The following is a 21353-nucleotide window of genomic DNA, read 5'->3' on the forward strand; positions in this document are numbered from 1 at the left end:
TGCATTTAAAGGAATCGTACAGTTTTGGTTGAGACCTAATTTCAGGTTTCTAACATTTTTTGGTGAGATAATGAGAAACCTCTTATGAAATATGAAAGAGCATGTAATTCCACGAGGAATTCAATGTTTATTTGATGAAAATTGGTTTTGAAATGGCTGAGATACCCAAAAAAGAGCGATTCTAATAGAGTGTGGGACCCACACTTTATTATGATTGCTTTGTTTTACTTTGTTTTTGGATGTTTCTGTCATTCCAAACCCGATTTTCATCAAATAAATTTTGAATTCCTCTTAAAATGGTATGCTCTGTACTAAGTGTTTTCTTGGTATCTCGCAAAAAGTTAAAAGTCCAAATTATTCTCATCTCCACCAATACTGTACCATCCCTTTAAAAATATTGATCAAACTATGCTCAAGATGCAAGAATAAATACCTTCGCCAATTTGTCAACCAGCCATAAGATGAGATTTCTGTCAGTCTGCACCACTGGCTTGCCCATGAGTTGTGAGATGCTCTCCGCGAAGCCCTGTGTCGCCTCCCTCAGAATTCTTGTGCCATTCCCCAGCCGCTCGACGCTGTGCATCCTGGCTAAGAAAGCTGCTGAGGACGATTCTTGGGAAGACAGCACCACCTCCAGGTCCTCGTAGCACTCCTCTAAGTTGGCCTGAGCGGAATCGAGCAACTGACAGACCGAGGCCAGGACGGTTGCACAGTCGATGCGGGCAGGTCTGGGACTGTGGCCTCCTGCTGGCGTTATTGTCCCTCCTTGAGAAGTCATCGTACTGAGCTAGAAGTCTGAAGGACAAAAAATAATTCTTAGTCTTAATTTTTGAATGAAATCAGTGCAAGCGGAGTACAGGGTATCGTTTCATGAACGTTGTCAGCGCTGACAAGTTGTCAGTCTCTGACAATCACCATGGTAACAGTCAGTGACCAGAGCATCTCAGCCAATCAAAACCAAGGATTTTGCTGAAATTATTGTCAGAGACTGACAACTAGTTAGCACTGACTAATTGATGTAACACCCCCCCTGGAGTCTGCCCTTAAAACCCGCCGACTCACGACTATACAACTGACAGACTTTGGATCCGAAACCAATCACAATGGCCTCAGAATAAACACGCGTGTTTATATCAGATCCAAAGTCTGTCAGTCATATACTAGTAATGTGTGGCAGGCTTATGACCCATATTACAGTGGCGGACCGACCCGATGCCCGCCTATTACTCAGTATACGTTGCAGTACTCGACCCGGCAGTTTCTCACATGAAAATGTGTACATCAATACTCACTACAAATATATGAAAGCGGGACTAATACGTACATAATCATATTTCATTGTATATATCTTCAAATATACGGTGGAAGAGACTTATCGATAAGCAAATCGCATGACTTGTATGAGTGACGGCCATAAGACATCATGGCTCTCTTCTTTTTTCCTTTCGTTTTTAGATTGAAGGAACAGAACACTACACAGAATGAATAAAATGTTTTCAATGCCATTTAACCGAGGAGGACAACACGAGGAAATACAACAAGAATTGAAAAAAAAAAATGATTCAAGGGATGTTACAGTTTTGATTGAGACCGGGGATTAAGAATTTAACTTTCTGCGAGATAATAAGAAACCACTAATGAAATATTAAAGAACATACAATTCGAAGAGGAATTTGAAAGTTAATTTGATGACATGTTTTGAAATTATTGAGATATCAAAGAACAAAGTGAAACAAAGTGGTCCTAATAGAAAAGATGGGCCCCACCTTTTATTGGGACCTCTTTGTCTGGGATATCTAAGCCGTTTCAAAACCAAATTTCATCAAATAAATTCCTCTTCGAATTGTATACTCTTGCCATAATTATGTCATTCATTAGAGGTTTCTCATTATCTTACAAAAAGGTTGGAAACCTAAAGCCCAATTTCAACCAAAACTATACCATCCCTTTAAGTTACAAAAATAAGGTGGTAGCTGATTGGGAAAAGTATAGGGAGAAGAGAAATAGAGGCGAAGAGAAAAAAAGAAAAGAAAAGAAAAGCGATAGTATAGTGTTCAGGAGTTGTCAGGGATTGTCCTTTGTGAAGAAAATAAGAGTCTTGAGATAACATGCATGAGAGGTGTACCCTGGGTTGAAAAAAGGGCAATATTCCAAAGAGCGAAAAGATTTGTTTGAGCTGGCACAACTGCGGCCACAATCGAATAATCATTGGAGGAGACGGACGCTGTATGCCTGAATGCATCGACGCATAGAATCTTTACGGGAACAACTCACGATGCACAGACATACAAACAGACAGACAGACAGACACACACACATACACACACATCATAACACCAAATACAACACAACTCTTAACACACGTCATATCGAGGTCATCGCAGTCATTCTATATTTATTAGCGGCTATCCAGATTTTGATTTAGGCTCATAAAGATGTGCTCATATCAATAGGTACAGCCGGACCAGACGCTGTGCTCCGCTATTTGTACAGCGACTGGGCTGTGTATAGTTGATTTTAGTCAATAAGCGCATTCAACCCACAACAGAGTGCATAAAGAACATATGCAATGCAAATGCGATATGTTGACTTGTGTTGCTTTATGGTATCCTCAACATCTCAAATATGTGGCCAAATGAATAATTAAATCCGTGCCATATCAATCGCAATATTGTAATGTAACAAACGTGTAAAAAAAAAAGGGGGAACCACGGGACTCGAACCTGTCATCTATACCTGCTCTCCGGGCAGCGACACCACCACCACGCTATCCGTGGTTACGGGCAGTGTTTTTCTTTTCTTTTTGTGGGCATATCCAACTAACCGAAAGAGAATTGCAGAAAAGTTTTCATAAAATGCATGGAACATAGATAGGCCCTAATTCTTTTGGGCATAAAAGTGATGATTAGGGTATGAGAAATCAATAAAATCCAACATGCATTTACATTGCATTAGTCCCTGCGGTATATATAAACATTAGCCAACCCCCTACCCTTTTATATCATGTCTGTGGATAGAGAAGATGGAGGGTCCACATGGATAAAGAGGGAAGGTTGATTCAAAGAGATCACGGAAGACATTATCTGCAGACATTTTATCCCGTGTAGGCATGGTAGGCCTATCTTTATGGCATTACCATTAAAATCCTCCTATAGGGACTCTGTATAACTGAAAACGTCAACTCAACAAGCATGTTTAGCTACATTTTAATGCTGAGGACACATATTTGCATACAAATTGACGTTATACGAAGTGATTGCTAAGTACTACTACCAACACTACGGAAATGACTGAATTGAATACTACTATATAGTTATTATGAGGCTTCATGTACACTTCGTTTACCGTAGGAAAATGTAACTATAATATTATACCCTACAATGCTATATATTGATTGGAGACGTTACTGTTATAAGGGCTGAAGGCATAAGGTGTTTACTATCCAACAAACCATTGTCTGAAATGATCAGCATTGCCTTTAAGGTTAGTTTATAAAAGCACAGCTGTTGGATATTCTTTTGTGTTTCGCAGCGTTATCAATATAGCGAGCATGAACGAGTCAGATATTATAAGAAAGATGCCATTCCCCTAAATTTCTGCAACATATTGGCAATATGCACATAAACTCGTCAAGACATTTACTGATAAAGTAATAATAAGAAGTGGCTGCTGGGATACCGACAAGTGACATTTAAGATTTTGTTGCTGTTGTTTTTGTTGCTACCAACGGTATTTCAGATCACCTACCTTGAACGAGAATAGGAGAGAGGATGAGTAACGTTTTATTTTCCGTGTTGTTTAACGCTGTCTTCAACAAGTGCAGACACAACACCGCCGGCAACTTGCAACACGGGCAAGCGAGTTGTTTATGCCAGCCCCGGTAAGAATGTGAATTTTGAAGGGATGATATTCAATGGTATCTTTTCTCTCTTTTTGTTAATTGGTATCAGACTTTTACCCCGTTCCAGTCCATGGGTTTTATTCGCAAAATCCCCCTTTTAACTCTGAATGTAAGGAATTCCTTTGGAAGTCTCGCGCTGAAGGTTTTCTCCATCCATGCTTTCATTGATTGTATGAATGATAACAATAAGAATTTTCCCAGGCGTGCTCCAAGCTAAACGAGGTACCAACAAGGGAAAGTGGATGGCTGTCACATGAGCGACCTTTCTTTTACGTTATTAATTCTGCTATCATGCGTTGACTCGAAAGCATTCAGATCGTAACAGATCAAATAAAGTTAAATCAACATTAATAAACGAGTTTTGATTGTGTTTACACCGTTGAAGTTTGATATAAACAATTATTCAAGCAAGAGATTCACAAAGATATAAATAAACACGTAACGTTTAGCTTAATGGATCTTCGAGTTTCGGGTTCGGGCCCCCCTCACTGCAGCCTGATACAACGTTGGCGATGTTGCTTGGTAGACCCCATAGATCGTCAGTATAGATTTGGCCCTCAGTTAAAGGACAAGTTCACCTTCATATACATGTGGATTGAGTGAGGGCAACAATATCAGTAGAACACATCAGTGAAAGTTTGGGGAAAATCCGACAATCCGTTCAAAAGTTATGAATTTTTAAAGTATCTGTGCAATCACTGCTGGAAGAGAAGACTACTACAGTGCATGATGTCACATGCGTACAATATAAGGAAAATTAAAAGAGAATTTCACAAAACTTGACTTTTTGAATAAAGTGCACATTTCTTCGACATGTTACTGACTTATGTTAGGGGTAATATTATTTCCCCTGACTTCTGAAAGAGAGAAGTCGAGAGTTCTTTTATTATGTGAGAAAAGTGAGAATATCTTGAATTTTCTTTATACTTTCTTTATATAGTTGTACTCATATGACATCACAAGCTATAGTAGTCTTCTCATCCAGCCGTGACTGAGCAGAAACTTCAAAAATTCATAACTTTTGAACGGATTGTCCGATTTTCCTCAAACTCTCATTGATATGTTCTACTAATATTGCTGCATTCACGCAACCCACATGTCTATGAAGGTGAACTTGTCCTTTAAGACGTTCACCGTATATACCACCGCAGTCGCCCCAGCCCTCTTAGCCTTGAAAACGGTCCCGCTCGCCGACGTCGAGTGATGCCTCGTGGATTATTGATGACTGGAACCCTTATCGAGCTTCGACGGAGGTTGATGTACACGACGTGCTAACTAAAATGTTTCCCCCTTTCTTGATCCCTATACAGTCGATTCTTACAGTCAACCTAAGACCCAGACAAAAGTATGCAATAAAACTTTTCTTTACCAAACAAACTATTTCCACTTGCTATATTGAGACTCGCCTAGCCCAGGCGATCACCCAATCTATGTTTCTGAATGTGAGTAACCTCATAAAACCTAACCTCACCACGCTCGCAGTTCGATGAGCTTGCCTGAACCTAACACAACGATGTAACGCGGCATAACTGAATCTAATTAACTAAGTTTCTTTTATATTTCTTGTCTTGAATATCCCACCAATGGAGACGGCATTGACCTAATGAACTTCTGTACAAAGTCAAAAAAAAATTAAAATGACTTACCTTTATATTTCAACTGCAATTTAGAAATTGTATCTACTTGACTTTGTTTAGATAGAAACTTAAAATGTTAAAAATTATTCCATAATTATGGTATATTGGAAAACACATGGAACTGCAAGGTTAAAAATCTCGTGCAAGTTTGAGACGAGAGTATGAACTGCATTTTTGAAGCATGCTGGCTACTTAAGAATCATAATCGAATATACCACTTTAGCTTGCGCATAGAGAGTGTTGATTATGATTTATTATTGTGATAAACAAAGATACAATGACCTAACAGGACATAAACGATAGTTTTACGTCGCTACATGAAGTATTATTAGTCGATCATAAAAATAAGTTTTGAAATACAGCATCACAAGGCAATTAAATATCAAAGTAAACTTTTTTTTTGCTTTACTGCAATGTGTGTATGATGGCTGTTTATTATTATTATTATTTTTTTTTTTGGGGGGGGGAGGGGGTCTCGAGCCCTGGCTATAGGAATCACGAGTTGTCGAATGCAAATAAAAGAAAGGGTTTGTATCATTTCCTCATGCGTCTCCTAATATAATTAACAATACGTAGGGCCCTATACTGTGTAAATATTTACAAAGTTTTCTTTCAAAATCTAACTGAAAATTAACAAGTCGTATCCTTTGCACTAAATCATTGATTCTTGAATGATATTCAGCAAAATGGCTTCGAGGAGCAAAGGGTTGTATCATTATACCCAGTCTCTTTTTAGTTTTGCAATGTGATTTTTTTTTCTTCTTTTATGAGGGGACTGCATCATACTACAAGCTCTGCCGTTTAGCAATTCCCTCCATTAATTTTGCGAACAATTTTGTTTCGGAGTTTACCATAAAGATATAGCATTTATTTGTATCTCTGTTAACAAATACGTGTATCTGTGTCTTTATTAAAATTAATGCTATTGTGTTCATTTGTTGTACTGATTTTGTGGCATTATTTGTGTACTAAATTTGTTGGAGATAAAGTAAAACAACTAGATCTTGAACCATTATGCTAAATTAGCGCCGAATGTGTTTTAGTATTCAAGCAAACGGGAATGTTTTCGTATGACGATTTTTGTAACTGACATTTCTGGCTATATCGCTATTTCATGCAATCAAGTCACTTCGTGAAATTCCTTTTTTCCCTTTTATTTTACGTCCGGTATGGTTGGATCTACTTTTAAGCATTTCTGATTCATTCATTTTTTTTCTTTTATTGAAGTCAATTTGAACACTGTGTAGAATTGAAATGTGAAAGAGATAAGAGGCAGGTGCTATCTGATAATCATCACATTTTATGGGTAGTGGGATAAAGAGATTTTGTTTCTCTTTTCTCGGATACAATGATGACTATAATGGTGTCCCAGTCGTAATTCTACACATTATGCACCACTTGTGGGGGCACTGATGTGTCACAAAGGTGAATATGCCTCTTTAATCCAATCCAGTACAATAGGTCCTTGAAGAAGACGTTTTTGCCTACCATATCCCTTCTCCACCCAGGTGTACCCAAGTGTATAGGTCTAAATAGGTGTCTGGCAACGCTAAATAGGGCGATGATATATCTACAGGACCCTCAGGTAGACCAGGGCCAACATTGAATATGCTATACCCTTGGTGTAAAGAAAATCATTATATAGTCAGTATCATGGATAATGTGACGAAATATGTTTAATGATGATTATATAATGTGGGGGGGGGGGGCTTTAAGTGCCACTCGTCCTTTATTCATGCCCTATTTATACTAGTAGTAACCAGATGGTAAAGTTATGTTGGCCTTTGTGACGCGCGTGATTGCCGTTTTGTATCCTGATTTTGCAAACCTACGGTGTGTTACAGGTCATGACATCTTTTGCTAGCTCTAGGGTGCCCTGAACCCAATAATTCCTCATAATATACGCTTCATTTAAAACATCTACTACTAAACTATAATTGTCCTATAACCGGACATTTTTTTTTGTTTCAACAAATATTTCATTCTTCATCGATGGAAAACAATATGTACAGACGAATTTACACAAAATCTTTACATCCATTTTGTAATCACTTTCATCAATGGAAACAAAATTATACAAACCAATTTTTACAAAGTCTCAACATCAATTTCGTAATCTTTACACTCTAATGCATTTTTCCCACCAAACATAAACACAATCCATATACAGTAATACCTCTTTTTTCTCACTTGTTTTCACAACTAATAAACATATATTCTCGTTTTGATTATATTCATTCATTACATTACGAATTATATTATCTAAATCAAAAACACAAAAACGTTTCTTCTCAACATTTTACTTTAACCACCATCAATTGATCTATTGATTGAAGTTTGGCAATTCCTATTAGAAAAAAAACAAAAACAAAAACAAACAAGCAAACACCCAGCTAGACCACCAGGACTACGAAACTACCCCGTCAATTCTCCCACTTTATACTCCCCTACCCCATTCCCCCCCCCCCCCCCCCCCCCCCCCCCCCCCCCCCTCGAAATCATCCATTGATCGTGTGATTGTTTTGATATCCTCTGGCTCTAGCTACAGTAGCTAGCTACGCTCGCGATTGCGCTGCTAGCTAGCTGGGCTTGTTGCGTTCGTGTAACAATGTACGTAGGCGTCATTAGGGTCACAGCTGGTGTAAGACTCATCTACAGAATGTGAGGAAAATAGAAACCGAGTTTATTACTCGTACAACAACGAAATGATTGGAGGATGCCGCCGTTCTTTCCATGTGATCTGGAAAAGACGTCAAGAAGGAGGTTCCCCTTTTAATTTCTGAATCTGCTGCGCTTCCGTCTTCCAGTTTAATTCACTGAATTGGCAAAACATAGGTTTGTACAATACAGTCCCATCCCTTCATGTTCATGTTTGTGACTCAAATAGGCCTACACTACAGTACTGGTCCTGCGCTTATCACTGGCAGTATTTCGTACTTGATTTTGGAAATGAATTTAGAGGGTCTAGATAGGTGAATGTTAACATGTGATTATTATAGCGCGCTATGAATTTTTAATTTCTGTATGTGTGTGTGTGTGTGTGTGTGTGTTTTTTTTTTTCATGTTGCAGACATTGCATAATTATTGTTATTGATTATGGATTATGGATTATAAATATGGATTATGGATTATGTCTCATAATTGTAGGAACATTAATGACAGATGTTATGTAGAATGTGTGTATTTTTTTTGGAATTGTTATATTTTCAAAGGAAATGGAATTAATAAAAAGATCACTGAAAAAAAAAATATTGCCTATGTAGGGCCTATGTAGAATTCTGAATTAAATGTACTAGTCTAGGTTCTGGTAGATACTTCTAGATTTCTAGTTCTAAAACTTGTGTTACATTTTCTATATGGCAAACTTAGACAGAAAGATCCGTCTGTCCGGAGGAGTCTTTTATTCATTTATTTGTTGTTGTTGTTTTTTTGACGTTATCGCTCTCCTCCCGTGAAGCCAATGCCAGATGCAGTCTTCGCGGAACATATCCCTGACAACCAGATACAGACCAGTCTTTCAGTCAATGGCAAACTACGCTAGACCCAGGGTCTAGCGTGATGCTAACAACAACAAAAAAAAAGGGAAAGGCATAGCAAAAATGGAAAAACAATGAGAAAGAACAGGAGAGAAAGAAACCAAAAGAGACCTCATTCACTGTGCAATTGATATGATGCAAGCAGGTGCATTCACCCAATTGGCAGGTAACAGCTGGGTGAAGGAACTGAACCAGTCATTAACATGAAAATGTAAAATGTGTAAAAACAGTGTGGAGTCGCTTGTAGAAGACAAGGAGAACGACTGAATATCCTCTACCCATGTCTCATCCTTTTTGCCAATAGCAGGCTGGGCTGACATCTGCTTCCGCACACATGTCTGAGCTTTCATCGTCTCCTTCGTCGCCTATGGGAGTAGAGGGGAAATCCCCTGGCCCTGTTTTTTCACACCTTGCAACCTCTCCATCAAACAGACCTTCTCAAAGCAGAAGCGGTAAGTTTCGAACAAGTGTGCTCCAATTTCCTTTCCTTTTTCCTTTATTTTTTAATTTTTACTCTTACAAGAAGGGGGATAGTAACAGTATATGTGTATTTTGTAATTTCAATTCATTCAACAGAAATGATTCTGATATCTCTGCATGAATACAATTTGGAAGTTGCACAAGGAAACAGTTATAGGTTGGTTTTGATAGGACTTACAAACATTGAGCTGAGGAAAATAATCCTGAAAGAATGTGCATCTGCTATTTGTATTCTATTTTTGAAATTTTTTTATCATTATCATTTTTTGTTTTTTTACTCTGGATGTAGAATTGTACATATAGTAATCATTAGAAATAATGTAAGTGTACTTTTCACTCCCAATCTAACTTATATCTTGGGAGGACCATTCAGTTTTTTATGCTATAACTTCCATAATATGCAAAGCAACACCAGAGTTGCAAGCCTCATTTCACAATTCTTCCTTCCTTTGATAATTCAGCACTAACAGGGCAGTTGGCATGAGTACTCACTATGGGCCTGAATTCACGAAGGTGGTACGGTATAATTGAAACCATGGTTTAAACCATGGACAAAAACCGTGGAGCGCCAAATGTCGCACGGAATATTTCGTTACAAAATTGGTCATTTCGTCAACAAAATTACCGTTCTTTTAATGAAATTATCATTTCGTGGACGAAATGTTCATTTAGCTACAAATGCTGTAATTTCGTTACAAAATGATCATTTCCTTTGTACCACCTTCCTGAATTCGGGCCAAAGAGTCTACCTTTAAACCTCTCCCTTTGGCTATTCAGATGTATTATAATGTAGACCATCATTCCTCAGATTATTGTTTTAATGTCATCCTCTTTAGTTCACTTAAAACTGCAAGTGCAATTAGAGTACTTTGTGACAGTACTTTAGCAAAAGTCTATGCAAATATCAATGCTGACAATCTTTTGAAGCGCAGAACTTTACATTGGCTTTTACATGTATGAAGCATATACAGTGGACTCCCATTATAATGAAGTCCTCAGGACCGGCAGTTTTCTTTCGTTGTATCAAAATTTTGTTATAACCGGATAAATAATAAAATAAAAAAGCACAGAGTGGTCCAATTTTTTACTTCGTTGTTACCGGAAGTTCGCTATAACCGTGTTCATTATAACGGCAGTACACTGTATAGCTATGGCTTGAATTGGCCTTTCTCAATTGGAATAAACTTCAAGCCAACGTTTGTGGTGATATGGGATGAGTGACCCCATATGAGGGGAGAGTGAATTCAGTACATCTAGAGTATTGCTGTCCAGTTCTGCGATACCTTGTGTCACATGATTACACTCGTGCTATTCACAGTTAATTATGTACAGTTTATTAAAACAATCTGTGAAATTATTTTCAAGGTTTAACCAAAATCAGGAGGTTGTGACAAATAGAAAGTACGAAGCCAAAATTCTGGATGAGATGAATTGAATTTTAATACCACCTACAAAAAAAAAGAGCAAACAAACAATTTGGATATGAAAAGAAAGCTTGTTCAACTGTCTTGCCTATGTTCCACAACTACACCTCAGTGTGAACTGGATCCTCGCTTGATGCGGTTTTACTTGTAGCTTCCACTTGTCACCTTATTCTGAATACTCTGGATCCACTATCAGGCGCAGAACCATACTCTACTTGCTATTCACAGCACCGTAGTGCCATGCTGATCCTGAATTGATCAGCCCACACACATGACAGTTATTACATTTTTCCTCTACTACACTGCCTCGGCTAACATCAGGGTTCTGTACTAACCCACAATTATACAATACCAATATTGTTTCGCATTGCATTTACCTTACATTTTCAGGCCGCATCTTCACATCATTATATGATGTGATATATGAAATATGTGTTATATTCTATGAAATAAACCAGTGTTTAAATTGTCCTGTTCCATCAAATTTTCAGCTCAGCTGGACGTCTCCAGTCATGCAGGTGGGAACTGTGCAGCTCACAAGGTGGCTTACTGCTCAAAGTGTGAGCTGTGGTTTGAGGGCGTTCTAGATTTCATTCGGCACCATGCTCAGCGTGAGTATGAAAATCTAACAGTGACCTTGTGACACATCATTTAATCCTGTTAACCAAACCATTTTCATTGCATGAAATTTTTGCCAGTTGAACCTGGCAGCCTTTTTTCATTGGCATGATATATGTTATTTTTTAAAAGTTTTTTTTTTCTTTAGTTTTGCTACTGGCATTTAATGCATATTGTGTAGACAAGAACTTTCATGTGCATTTTAATTTTGCCCCCAAATGTCCTCTTTTACAGTTGTTCATTCATATTTTGTAATTGGTACTTCCTTTTCATTTGTTTTGTTGTCACCATTCAAAATATATGGCCCTCAGGCGAAAAAAAAAAAAAATCTTTGTGCAGAAGAAAGAAAGGTCAGAACATCAGTCTGGGTGTATAGAACAGTGAGTTCTGTATACAAAGAACATTGATATAACAAACTCATGTTGTTACAAGAAATCTTCCCTTGGGTTTTGTTGTTTTTAAACCCTTAAAAAAGCATCTTGATTTAACAAAATGATTCTTTTGGTTCCATAGAGTTTAGATACAGCAACAGTTGTATTCAACATTATGGTATAGTGTGACACATGATTGGTATGGAAAGCATTGACACCATGACTTATGGAATGATGATCCTGTTCATTCTTTTTTTCTGTTACTTCCTGTAGATGACATTGATGAAGCAGCCTCCTGCATCCTCTGTTCACAGTCTTTCTCCACCAAGGACCTGCTGGTTGGTCACTATGTTAGCTTCCACAAGCTGGCACTATTCCAAGTTGGAGAGGATGAAAAAAGTGCCAATGATCAGCTACCTCATGTTGACCACTCCTACCACCGTCCAGAAGATGTACATCTGGGCGGGGCTGGGGAGGGGCAGTTGGACGCTGTGGGAGAGGTTGAGGGAGGGGTTAACGCTGCAGAGATCCTTCCAGAGCAAGTCACAAAGGGACTCAAGTCACTGACACAAGCTGACAATCAAACGGAAAGTGTAGCAGGTAATGAAAATGCATCGAGTGCAGCTGCTGAGGGTAGTCCCAAAGGACATTCGCTGCTTGAAGAACAGGAGCTGAGCGAGAGTTTGAGTAACACCAATATTTCTGAACCAAGTGAAACTGGTGATGGGATGGACAAAACTGCTCAGTGTGCAGGAGAGAAGACAGGACCTTTCACAGAGTCACAGGCTTCTCGAACCACATTTCCTGATCTATCCGGTGACGATGCTGCCGAAAGAACAGATTCTCTGGGCCTGGATGCCGGTTTTGAAATCCTTAAGCAGGAAGATGGTAATCTTGGTGATGACAAACAAGAGAATGATGCAACTGATGGATACAGTGATAGCTTTGTCGAGCAGAGCACCGATGATGAACATGATGATGCTGATGATGATATGCAGGTAGAATTTGAGAAAGATGATTTTAGATTTATTTCTGGTCTGCGGCACAAGCAAATACACATAGCGCATAGTAACCTCGTCACAGACATTGGACTGCATGTTTTCATTTGCCTCCACTGTGACTTTGTTGACAATGAGACAGGTCTTATCAACCACATGAAATCTACACACATGGACATATTGGAGGGAGAGAGGCAAGTAACAGACTATGACAGGATGGTTCCATCGTGCAAGATTCTTCCAGACGATGTCACAGGGGAGGAAGTACTTCGGCTGTCAGAGTACCATCAAAGGAACCTTGAGCAAAAACGAGAGGTTGCCTGCAAGCGGAAGAAGCCAGAGCAGGGGAAGTATGAGGGCAAAAAGCTTGAGATCAAGAAGAGGTACGTGGAGGATCGCACACCATGTCTCTGCCCTAAATGTGGGAAGATTCTCTGCAGGAAGAGCAGCCTCAGGACTCACATCCTAGGGGTCCATGGCCGCTCCCGTAACCACCTGTGTGAGGTGTGCGGCAAAGCCTTCCGGGCAGCGCATCAGCTTAGCCAGCACCGGAAAACCCACCGCAGCAAGCTCTTCAGCTGCGAGCTCTGCGACTTCACCTCGGACATGCGCACCGCTATCTTTGAACACCAGCAGCTGCACCCTTGCAAGTTTGGCCTTTGCCATGTGTGCGGGACAGTGCTGAAAACCAAGACTGCCCTCAAGCGCCACATGAAAGTGCATTCTGAGAGCAGGCCTTTTGCCTGTACCTTCAGGGGATGCACATGGAGGTTCAACAGCGAGGCTCTCTTGAAGGGCCACTTTCAGGCCCACAGCAGTCTAGGAAAGTTCATATGTCTGGAGTGCCAGAGACGTTTTCGCAAACGTCACCATGTCCGCCGGCACCTGAAGAACATTCACGGCAAGGCATCAAACGCCGAAGCAGACAAGAGCGTGGCAGTTGATACCAAAGTCATGGTTCCCCAGGTGCAGTTAGATCAGATCCCTGTCACTCAACTCAGCAAGGGGCATATATTGATCACCACCGACAAGAGCGGGACACCCATATTCTGTGACCCAAGTGAAGAGATCGTCTTTGACTCCAAGTCTAGTGGCAAACTGAATCTCATTGAGCAGAATCCAGACTGATGAACGTTAGTTAGTCTGAAATGTTTGTGTTTCAGAGAATATATTGTCAGTTGCCTATAAAAAACAACACTGACGGGTCAGATGAGACACCTACATGTATGTGATAGAGTATTGATCTGGAATGATTAAGACTGTTATAGTCTGTATGATGCCTGTACAGTAGAATGGAAAAATAGAGATATGACACAACCTGTTGCTAGTGTGCAAATCGTAATAATGTTAGCCCACTGTTGTTTTGATTTTCACAGATCATTAAATGGTGGGATGTGATGCGCAACAGATGTACTTTGAGTGGGAGAATGCCGTGTTGTGTGAAGTACTGTATCCGCCATATATTTTGCAGATCTAAAATTTATGCAAATCGGGAATTCCCGACGATTTCGCGAGTAGTTAAATTTGCAATTGTGGAATCTAGAACTGAACGGAAAATGTATATGAGTACATCACATCAACATCAGGATCAGAGTCATTATTTTTGCATGTCTTTAATTTCAGGAATAGCACCTGACTTGCAAAATTCACAAAATATTTGGTGTATACAGTCATTGCATGTTAATCACAACTGCCAAATCACCCATGCTTAAAATGTAGACAGACAGGCTTGCTGAATAACAAATTGAAGGTATTGTTGGCAAGTTGTTCGTGTGGTAAAGAGAGTAAAACTGTAGTAGTTGATGAAATGAACAGTATATGTATTGCCTATCTATGTGAAACCAAGACATAGCAAGAGATATTTCCATTCAGGCACCAAGTTGTGATGATGTGGATAACTCCTGTTTTAACAAGGTCTTTGGGAAGGGCAAGTTTCTTATGTCATGTCAAAATTCCGTTGTAACTACACAAAGAAAGAGAAGATACAGAGAAGATGATTTTGGGACCTGAATTTTACTTTGATGTACATGTATCCAAAATTTTGTTACAACCTTGTTCATTATATAATGGGAGTGCAATGGGTGTGTGCAATTCAAAATAATGTCTTCCCTTTATATTTACAAGCGATTATTTATTTGTTTGTTTTTCCATGTCAAACCATTGTTGACACAAAATCAAAACCTCTGTTCAAGGTTGCACACTCTGCAAGAATGATTTGTCCTCTTTCATGTAGCATACAATATCCACAAAACATTAATTAGACAGCAAAGGTAGACAAAGATGGGGAGGCATTTGGGTTGAAGGTCCAAGTTCATCATCATTGCTCTGCCATTGATGGGCATTTGCTCAGATTACGGTGCTGCATCATGTGAGTGGCACTTCATTGGTTCAAATCCAAGGTAGTCCCACTCTTTTTATGCCTCCGCCACGAAGTGGTGCCGGAGGCATTATGTTTTTGGGTTGTCCGTCCGTCCTTCCGTCCGTCCGTCCTTCCGTAATGAATTTCATGGACAGGGTAACCATCAAAACGTTTTGAGGTATCCTAATGAAACTTGGCATGTATGTGTATTAGGGGGTAAAGTTGTGCCTATCAACTTTTGGGTGCACATGCTGAAGGTCAAAGGGTCAAGGTCAAATACATAAAATTTCACTATTCCCATCATATCTCTGCAATGCCTGAATATATTTTCTTGAAACTTAGTGTATACATGTATTACCCAATTAAGATTCACTGGTGAAAGTTTGGGTCATGAGGTCAAAGGTCAAAGGTCAAAAAGTCAAGTAAAAATATTAAAACTTCACCTTTTTAGCTCACCTGAGCCAAAGGCTCAAGTGAGCTATTGCGATCGCCCTTCGTCCGGCGTCCGTCGTGCGTCGTGCGTCGTGCGTCGTGCGTCGTCCGTCGTCCGTCGTCCGTCGTGCGTCGTGCGTCGTGCGTAAACTTTTTACATTTTCATCTTCTTCCTGAAAACCCCAAGACCGATTTTCATCAAACTTGGCAGGTAGCATCCCTAGGGGGTTAGGAACTCAATTTGTTAAAATGGGCACCATGCCCCACCCAGGGGGCCCCCAGGGGGGCCCAAACCCCCCAAAATTAAGGAATCTGTAAAAATCTTCTTCTCTAGAACCAGAAGTGATAGAGCTAAGTTAATACTATGAGTTAGTACATTGATGACTGTAGTTTCAAGTTTGTTCATGGCAGAATCAGGGGTGCCCCCCTTGGGACCCAGGGGAGGGGGGATGGGGAAGGGTTCTAATGGGGCCTAAATTGTACATTTTCATCTTCTTCTTGAGAACTCCATGACCCATTTTCACCAAACTTGGCAGGTAGCATCCCTAGGGGGTTAGGAACTCCATTTGTTAAAATGGGCACCATGACCCACCCAGGGGGCCCCAGGGGGCCCAACCCCCCCCCCAAAAAAAAAAATTAAGGAATCTGCAAAAATCTTCTTCTCTAGAACCAGAAGTGATAGAGCTAGGTTAATACTATGAGTTAGCACATTGATGACTGTAGTTTCAAGTTTGTTCATGGCAGAATCAGGGGTGCCCCCCTTGGGACCCAGGGGGGGGGGGGGGGGGGTGAGGAGGGGTCCTAATGGGGCCTAAATTGTACATTTTTATCTTCTTCTTGAGAACCCCATGACCCATTTTCACCAAACTTGGCAGGTAGCATCCCTAGGGGGTTAGGATCTCAATTTGTTAAAATGGGCACCATGCCCCGCCCAGGGGGCCCCCAGGGGGCCCAAACCCCCCAAATGAAGGAATCTTTAAAAATCTTCTCTAGAATCAGAAGTTATAGAGCTGAGATAATACTATGAGTGAGTACATTAATGACTGTAGTTTCAAGTTTGTTCATAGGAGATCCAGAAGTGCCCCTCTTGGGGGTAGGGGGGGGGGGTGGTTGGAAGGGTCCAAATGGGGGCCTGAATTGTACATTTTCATCTTCTTCCTGAAAACCTCATGATGGATTTTTGTCAAACTTGGCAGGTAGCATCCCTAGGTGGTCAGGATCTCAATTTATCAAACTGGGCACCATGCCCCACCCAGAGGGCCCCAGGGGGCCCCAATTCCCCCAAATTAAGGAATCTTGAAAAAAATTGGGCCCTTATTGTACATTTTCATCTTCCACTTGAGAATGCCTCGTCAAATTTTGGTGGAGCTGTGAATAATTTAGATTAGTGACTGCGTGAAAGGTGAACTTGCGATACTCAGGTGAGCGCTAGACCCGCGGGTCTCTTGTTTCTCTGTATCTTGGAAATTATTATTCAGGGTATCTTCATGGAACATAGTATACATTGTAAATACATGTACTGACTGGCAGTGGTTATTTAGAGAATTTACGGATCATCGGGCCGAAGGTCAGGGGTCAAAGGTAAAGGGCAACACTTCAAAATTTTACTATTTCCCTCATGTTTATGCAATGCTAGGAGTATTCTTTTTTTAGACACTTGGTGTATGCATGTATAACCTAATAGAGATGCTCTGGAAAGGTTTTTTTTCTTTTGTTTTTGCCTCAAAGGTCAAAAGGTCACGATTAAGTGAAAGTGCTGAACTAAGTTTTCCCTCCATATCTCAGAAGTGGCTCAAGTTATCTTGAAACGTACTTCATATTTATGCATGTTCTGCCTGACAGTGGTTATCTTATGAATTTTAGAGTCAAAGGCCAGATGAAAATGGTAACAATTTACTATTCAATACAGACATTGCACTTTTTCTCCGTACCTTGAAAATTACTCAATGCATAAACATATGAATGGGTCAAAGTCAAGTTAATGTCCTTAAATCCCAAATACATGCTCTCCTATTCATCCAATTAAACCTAGGTCAAGGAAGGTGAACATTCAACACATTTGCGACAAACTTGTCATTTTAATATTTTGCCAATTTTGTGAAAATGTAATCACACATTGTCCACATGTACTATCTAGACCTATTAGGAGAATCATGCATTATGGCAGAGGCATACCAGTCGCCATAGTGACATTTCTAGTTTATTTTATATTTTGTCTCCCATGATTTATAGTGAAGGAGAAAATGAGTTCCATCTGTAAAAGTCATCCTGAACTCTGAAATACAGTGGACTCCCATTATAACGAAATCCTGGCGACCGACTGTTTTCATTTGTTACATGAGAATTTTGTTATAAGCGAACAAATAAACATTAAAAAACATAGAGCTGATAATGTTACTGTCTGAATTTTTACTTCGTTGTAATAGGAATTTCGTTATAATAGGAGTGCACTGTATTACTTTGATGAGAGGGAAAGCTGCTGCAAAGAACATAAATTGGTTATATGTAAAACGTCTGATTTCAACTAACTAATGCCTGTAGGTTCAATACAGGACCCCGTTTTATGAAGAGATGGAATTGATATAAAGTTGGTTTCTATGATAAGTCTATGGCAGCCTGTGTGTGAAGAAAATTTAAAGATCAATTTTATCTTTTGATAAAACGGGGCTCAGGTTTGTTACCCGAAGGTCACAGAACTGTACAAGTACAGGGGAGGAAACAGATGACAGCTTGTTGCAAAATATTTATCTCCTGCATGGCTACAATATTGAGACCCAGAATACCTCAGACTTTAGGATATACTGTACAAAATTTTATTTCTTTTGAAATGTATACACACACGTATAAAACTCAGCACAAGGACTGCAGAAAAAGCAGTGTTATTCTACAATGCGAAACAGCTAGAGGTCAGATTTAGTGGTGATCGTCCTTCAGTGGATCTTTTGTGTCAGAGAAACGACTGTTGCAGAGCCAGTACAGTATGACCTTTATACAAATTATTTGTCTATGTTGCTAGTCTACAGCTGTGCCATAACTACCTCTTCAAGAAGAATCCACTCCAGAATTTTATCAGTTTCATAAGAAAGAGAGAGAGAGAAAAAAATCCGTGCAGAACAGTGCAGAAATGATTGAAATGAGATAAGAAATGAGAAGGTTACAATGACATTCTCAAATTTCTTTTTTTTTCCAGAAAACACTTCTTGGCTAGTCGTTATGATTATTCAAATCAGCAAGTTGATGATGTCATACTCATAATTTCTTATTCGTTTTATATACAGAAGTGAAAAAAATCTCATATTTCAGCTGTATAAATATAAGCCTGACCTTAAAACCACCCAATACGAAAAAGAACAAATGTTAACTCTGATATATTTGGTGTGGGAATATGCTCTTACTTTTATTAGCTGAAAATAATTTTTTTTTCTGAATTTCATATACTTGTATAACAATATTTAACATCCATGAAAGATTGTGAGGGTATGACATCATCAACTCACTCATTTGAACAGTGATAAGAACTTGTCAAGAAATGTTTTACCAAAATATGTGATATTTTACCATATCTTTCTTATTTCTTATCTGAACATTGTCATTTTTTAAACGTTCTGAAGGGATTTTTTTTTCTCTTTCTTTTAGAGTTTATTTATTTTAGGGGTGGATTTCTTCTTTTAGAAAGAAGAATTAACAGCTACACTCCTTGTGCACCGCCATTTCACATAATTTTGATGTCATATGTTGCATCAAGAGGATTTACAAAGGAGTTCACATCATTTTGATGTCATATGTTGCATCAAGAGGATTTACAATGGAGGAAATTGTATAATTATTTTTTCAATGAGTAATTACTTATGAAGCTTTCTGCAATTCTGAGAAAAATAGATAAAAAAAGGACATGAAATTATTGTTTCACTTAAGTGTGTGCTCTTTATTTTTATCAAAAACTTCTTGCTTGGTGTAGACATGTGTGGTATGAAACTCTTAGTATGTAGATGGATGGACATCTGGGTGTGGGTATGTGTGTTTGTGCTCTTTCACAGTCTGAACGCATGCATTTTGAAATTTCACTTTGTATGATTAATGCATTTTAAATGATGAGGCTAAGCAATGTTCAGGATAGCCGTTTAATAGTGCTCATTAAAATTCATGTTCATGTATAACAGAGTAATGTTAACAAAACTTTCACTTGTTCCATGTATCAATGACAAAATTTTTACAATTTATTTTGTTGTTGTGGTGGTGTTATGCCATTCAAGTAAAATCCAGTCCAAAAGCAAATTGATTTAGCTTTATCAATGATGTCACTTGGACACAATAGATTGTCTCATATACAATTTCGTTAGTCGGCAATGATACTGCATAATCTGTGTTATCAAAAGGAAAAGGGAACTTCAGGCGTCCTAGAACACCTCAAACATAGCTAGAAGAATATAACAAACAATGTATCTCGCACCCCTCACTTGCCTTATACCTCGCCAATGAATTGGGAGTTCATGCTCCTGGTAACGGTTAATGTTTTTGGTCTGTTTGGCTCTCCCGCTACCAGGGTGGGGGTCGAGTCAACACAACACACCACCGACTAAATACAATACTTAAGAAAGTAAGTGAACATAAGAAAGGAGACAAACGAATATGTTTTAGGAACAAGAATGACAATGGCTTTATTTCTCGCCACCCAGGCGTGAATTAGGGTTTCTCAAATTCTTGGTTTACGCGGTTGACTCATTCGATTCATTACATGTCATGAATATTATAAACAAAAATGCGGATTGACTTTCTATCATCAAAATAATTCTTAATCCTTAATCCCCAGATTATCTCTTCAATTCCTTGTTTTCTTGTTTACGTATCTTATTCCTTATTTACCGGGACGAGGGGACGGGCACATGCTTTAGTAAGGATGAAATTAGTATGCGTGGCCACTCCTTATTTTTGACGCTGCGCTCGCTGCAATTTGCTGGTGTCCGTGGTCCAGATTTCCAAACAAGGCAAAAATCATAAGTCGCCACACTTATTAATAGGAGTGTTCTCTCTGACGACTGGGATGTGTCGGATGGTGTGTGTGTGTGTGGGGGGGGGGGGGGGGGTGATCATCCGCAGTGATGGGGCTTCAGCTTGGACGGGACGTCTGCTCCGCTCGGGACTGGACTTCTCGTCGGGACTGGCAGGACAGGGCTCCTTGGATGTCGGCTAGTCAATTAGGGTTTGGTCTCTCCGTTCAGTGTGTGACACTACACTTTGGTTGTCTTTTTCACTCTTTATGGATTTCACTTAAAATAATGTGTTCATACACAGCTGGTTTAAAACATACGCTGGGCTGGTCCTCCTCTGATGAACATAGTTTATTGTAGGCAATGCAGTGAATTATTTGGTCGACTCTGGATACAGCTTTCAGTTTATAACTATCTGCCACGGAAAATTTGTTTTGAAGTTGGTTATGTCTGTGGACCGTCAGACAATTTCTCGAGTCGAATTCACATATAACAGTTCTCGACATCTGAGTTGTTAAAGCGAAACTGACTCGATGAAAGGGAACCAGGTTGAGGTTGGAATCAGCATAGCAAATTGGATGGCAGAATATCATTGGGATGGAGGAGTCG

The 21353-nt window shown here is 39.5% G+C and overlaps 1 protein-coding gene across 1 annotated transcript; it reads left to right on the forward strand.

Annotated features, from left to right (window-relative positions):
* Positions 1 to 11580: 11580 nt before the first annotated feature.
* Positions 11581 to 14742, forward strand: LOC139730940 (uncharacterized). Its single transcript, XM_071641826.1, has 2 exons — positions 11581 to 11593; positions 12241 to 14742. The coding sequence occupies exons 1-2, from the start codon at positions 11581 to 11583 to the stop codon at positions 14091 to 14093; spliced, it is 1866 nt and encodes a 621-aa protein (XP_071497927.1). The 3' UTR covers positions 14094 to 14742.
* The last annotated feature ends 6611 nt before the right edge of the window (positions 14743 to 21353 follow it).

This window comes from Diadema antillarum, unplaced genomic scaffold (assembly GCF_040938485.1).
Source record: "Diadema antillarum isolate AM-2024a unplaced genomic scaffold, OU_Dant_1.0 scf00000022, whole genome shotgun sequence".
Lineage (NCBI taxonomy): Eukaryota > Metazoa > Echinodermata > Echinoidea > Diadematoida > Diadematidae > Diadema > Diadema antillarum.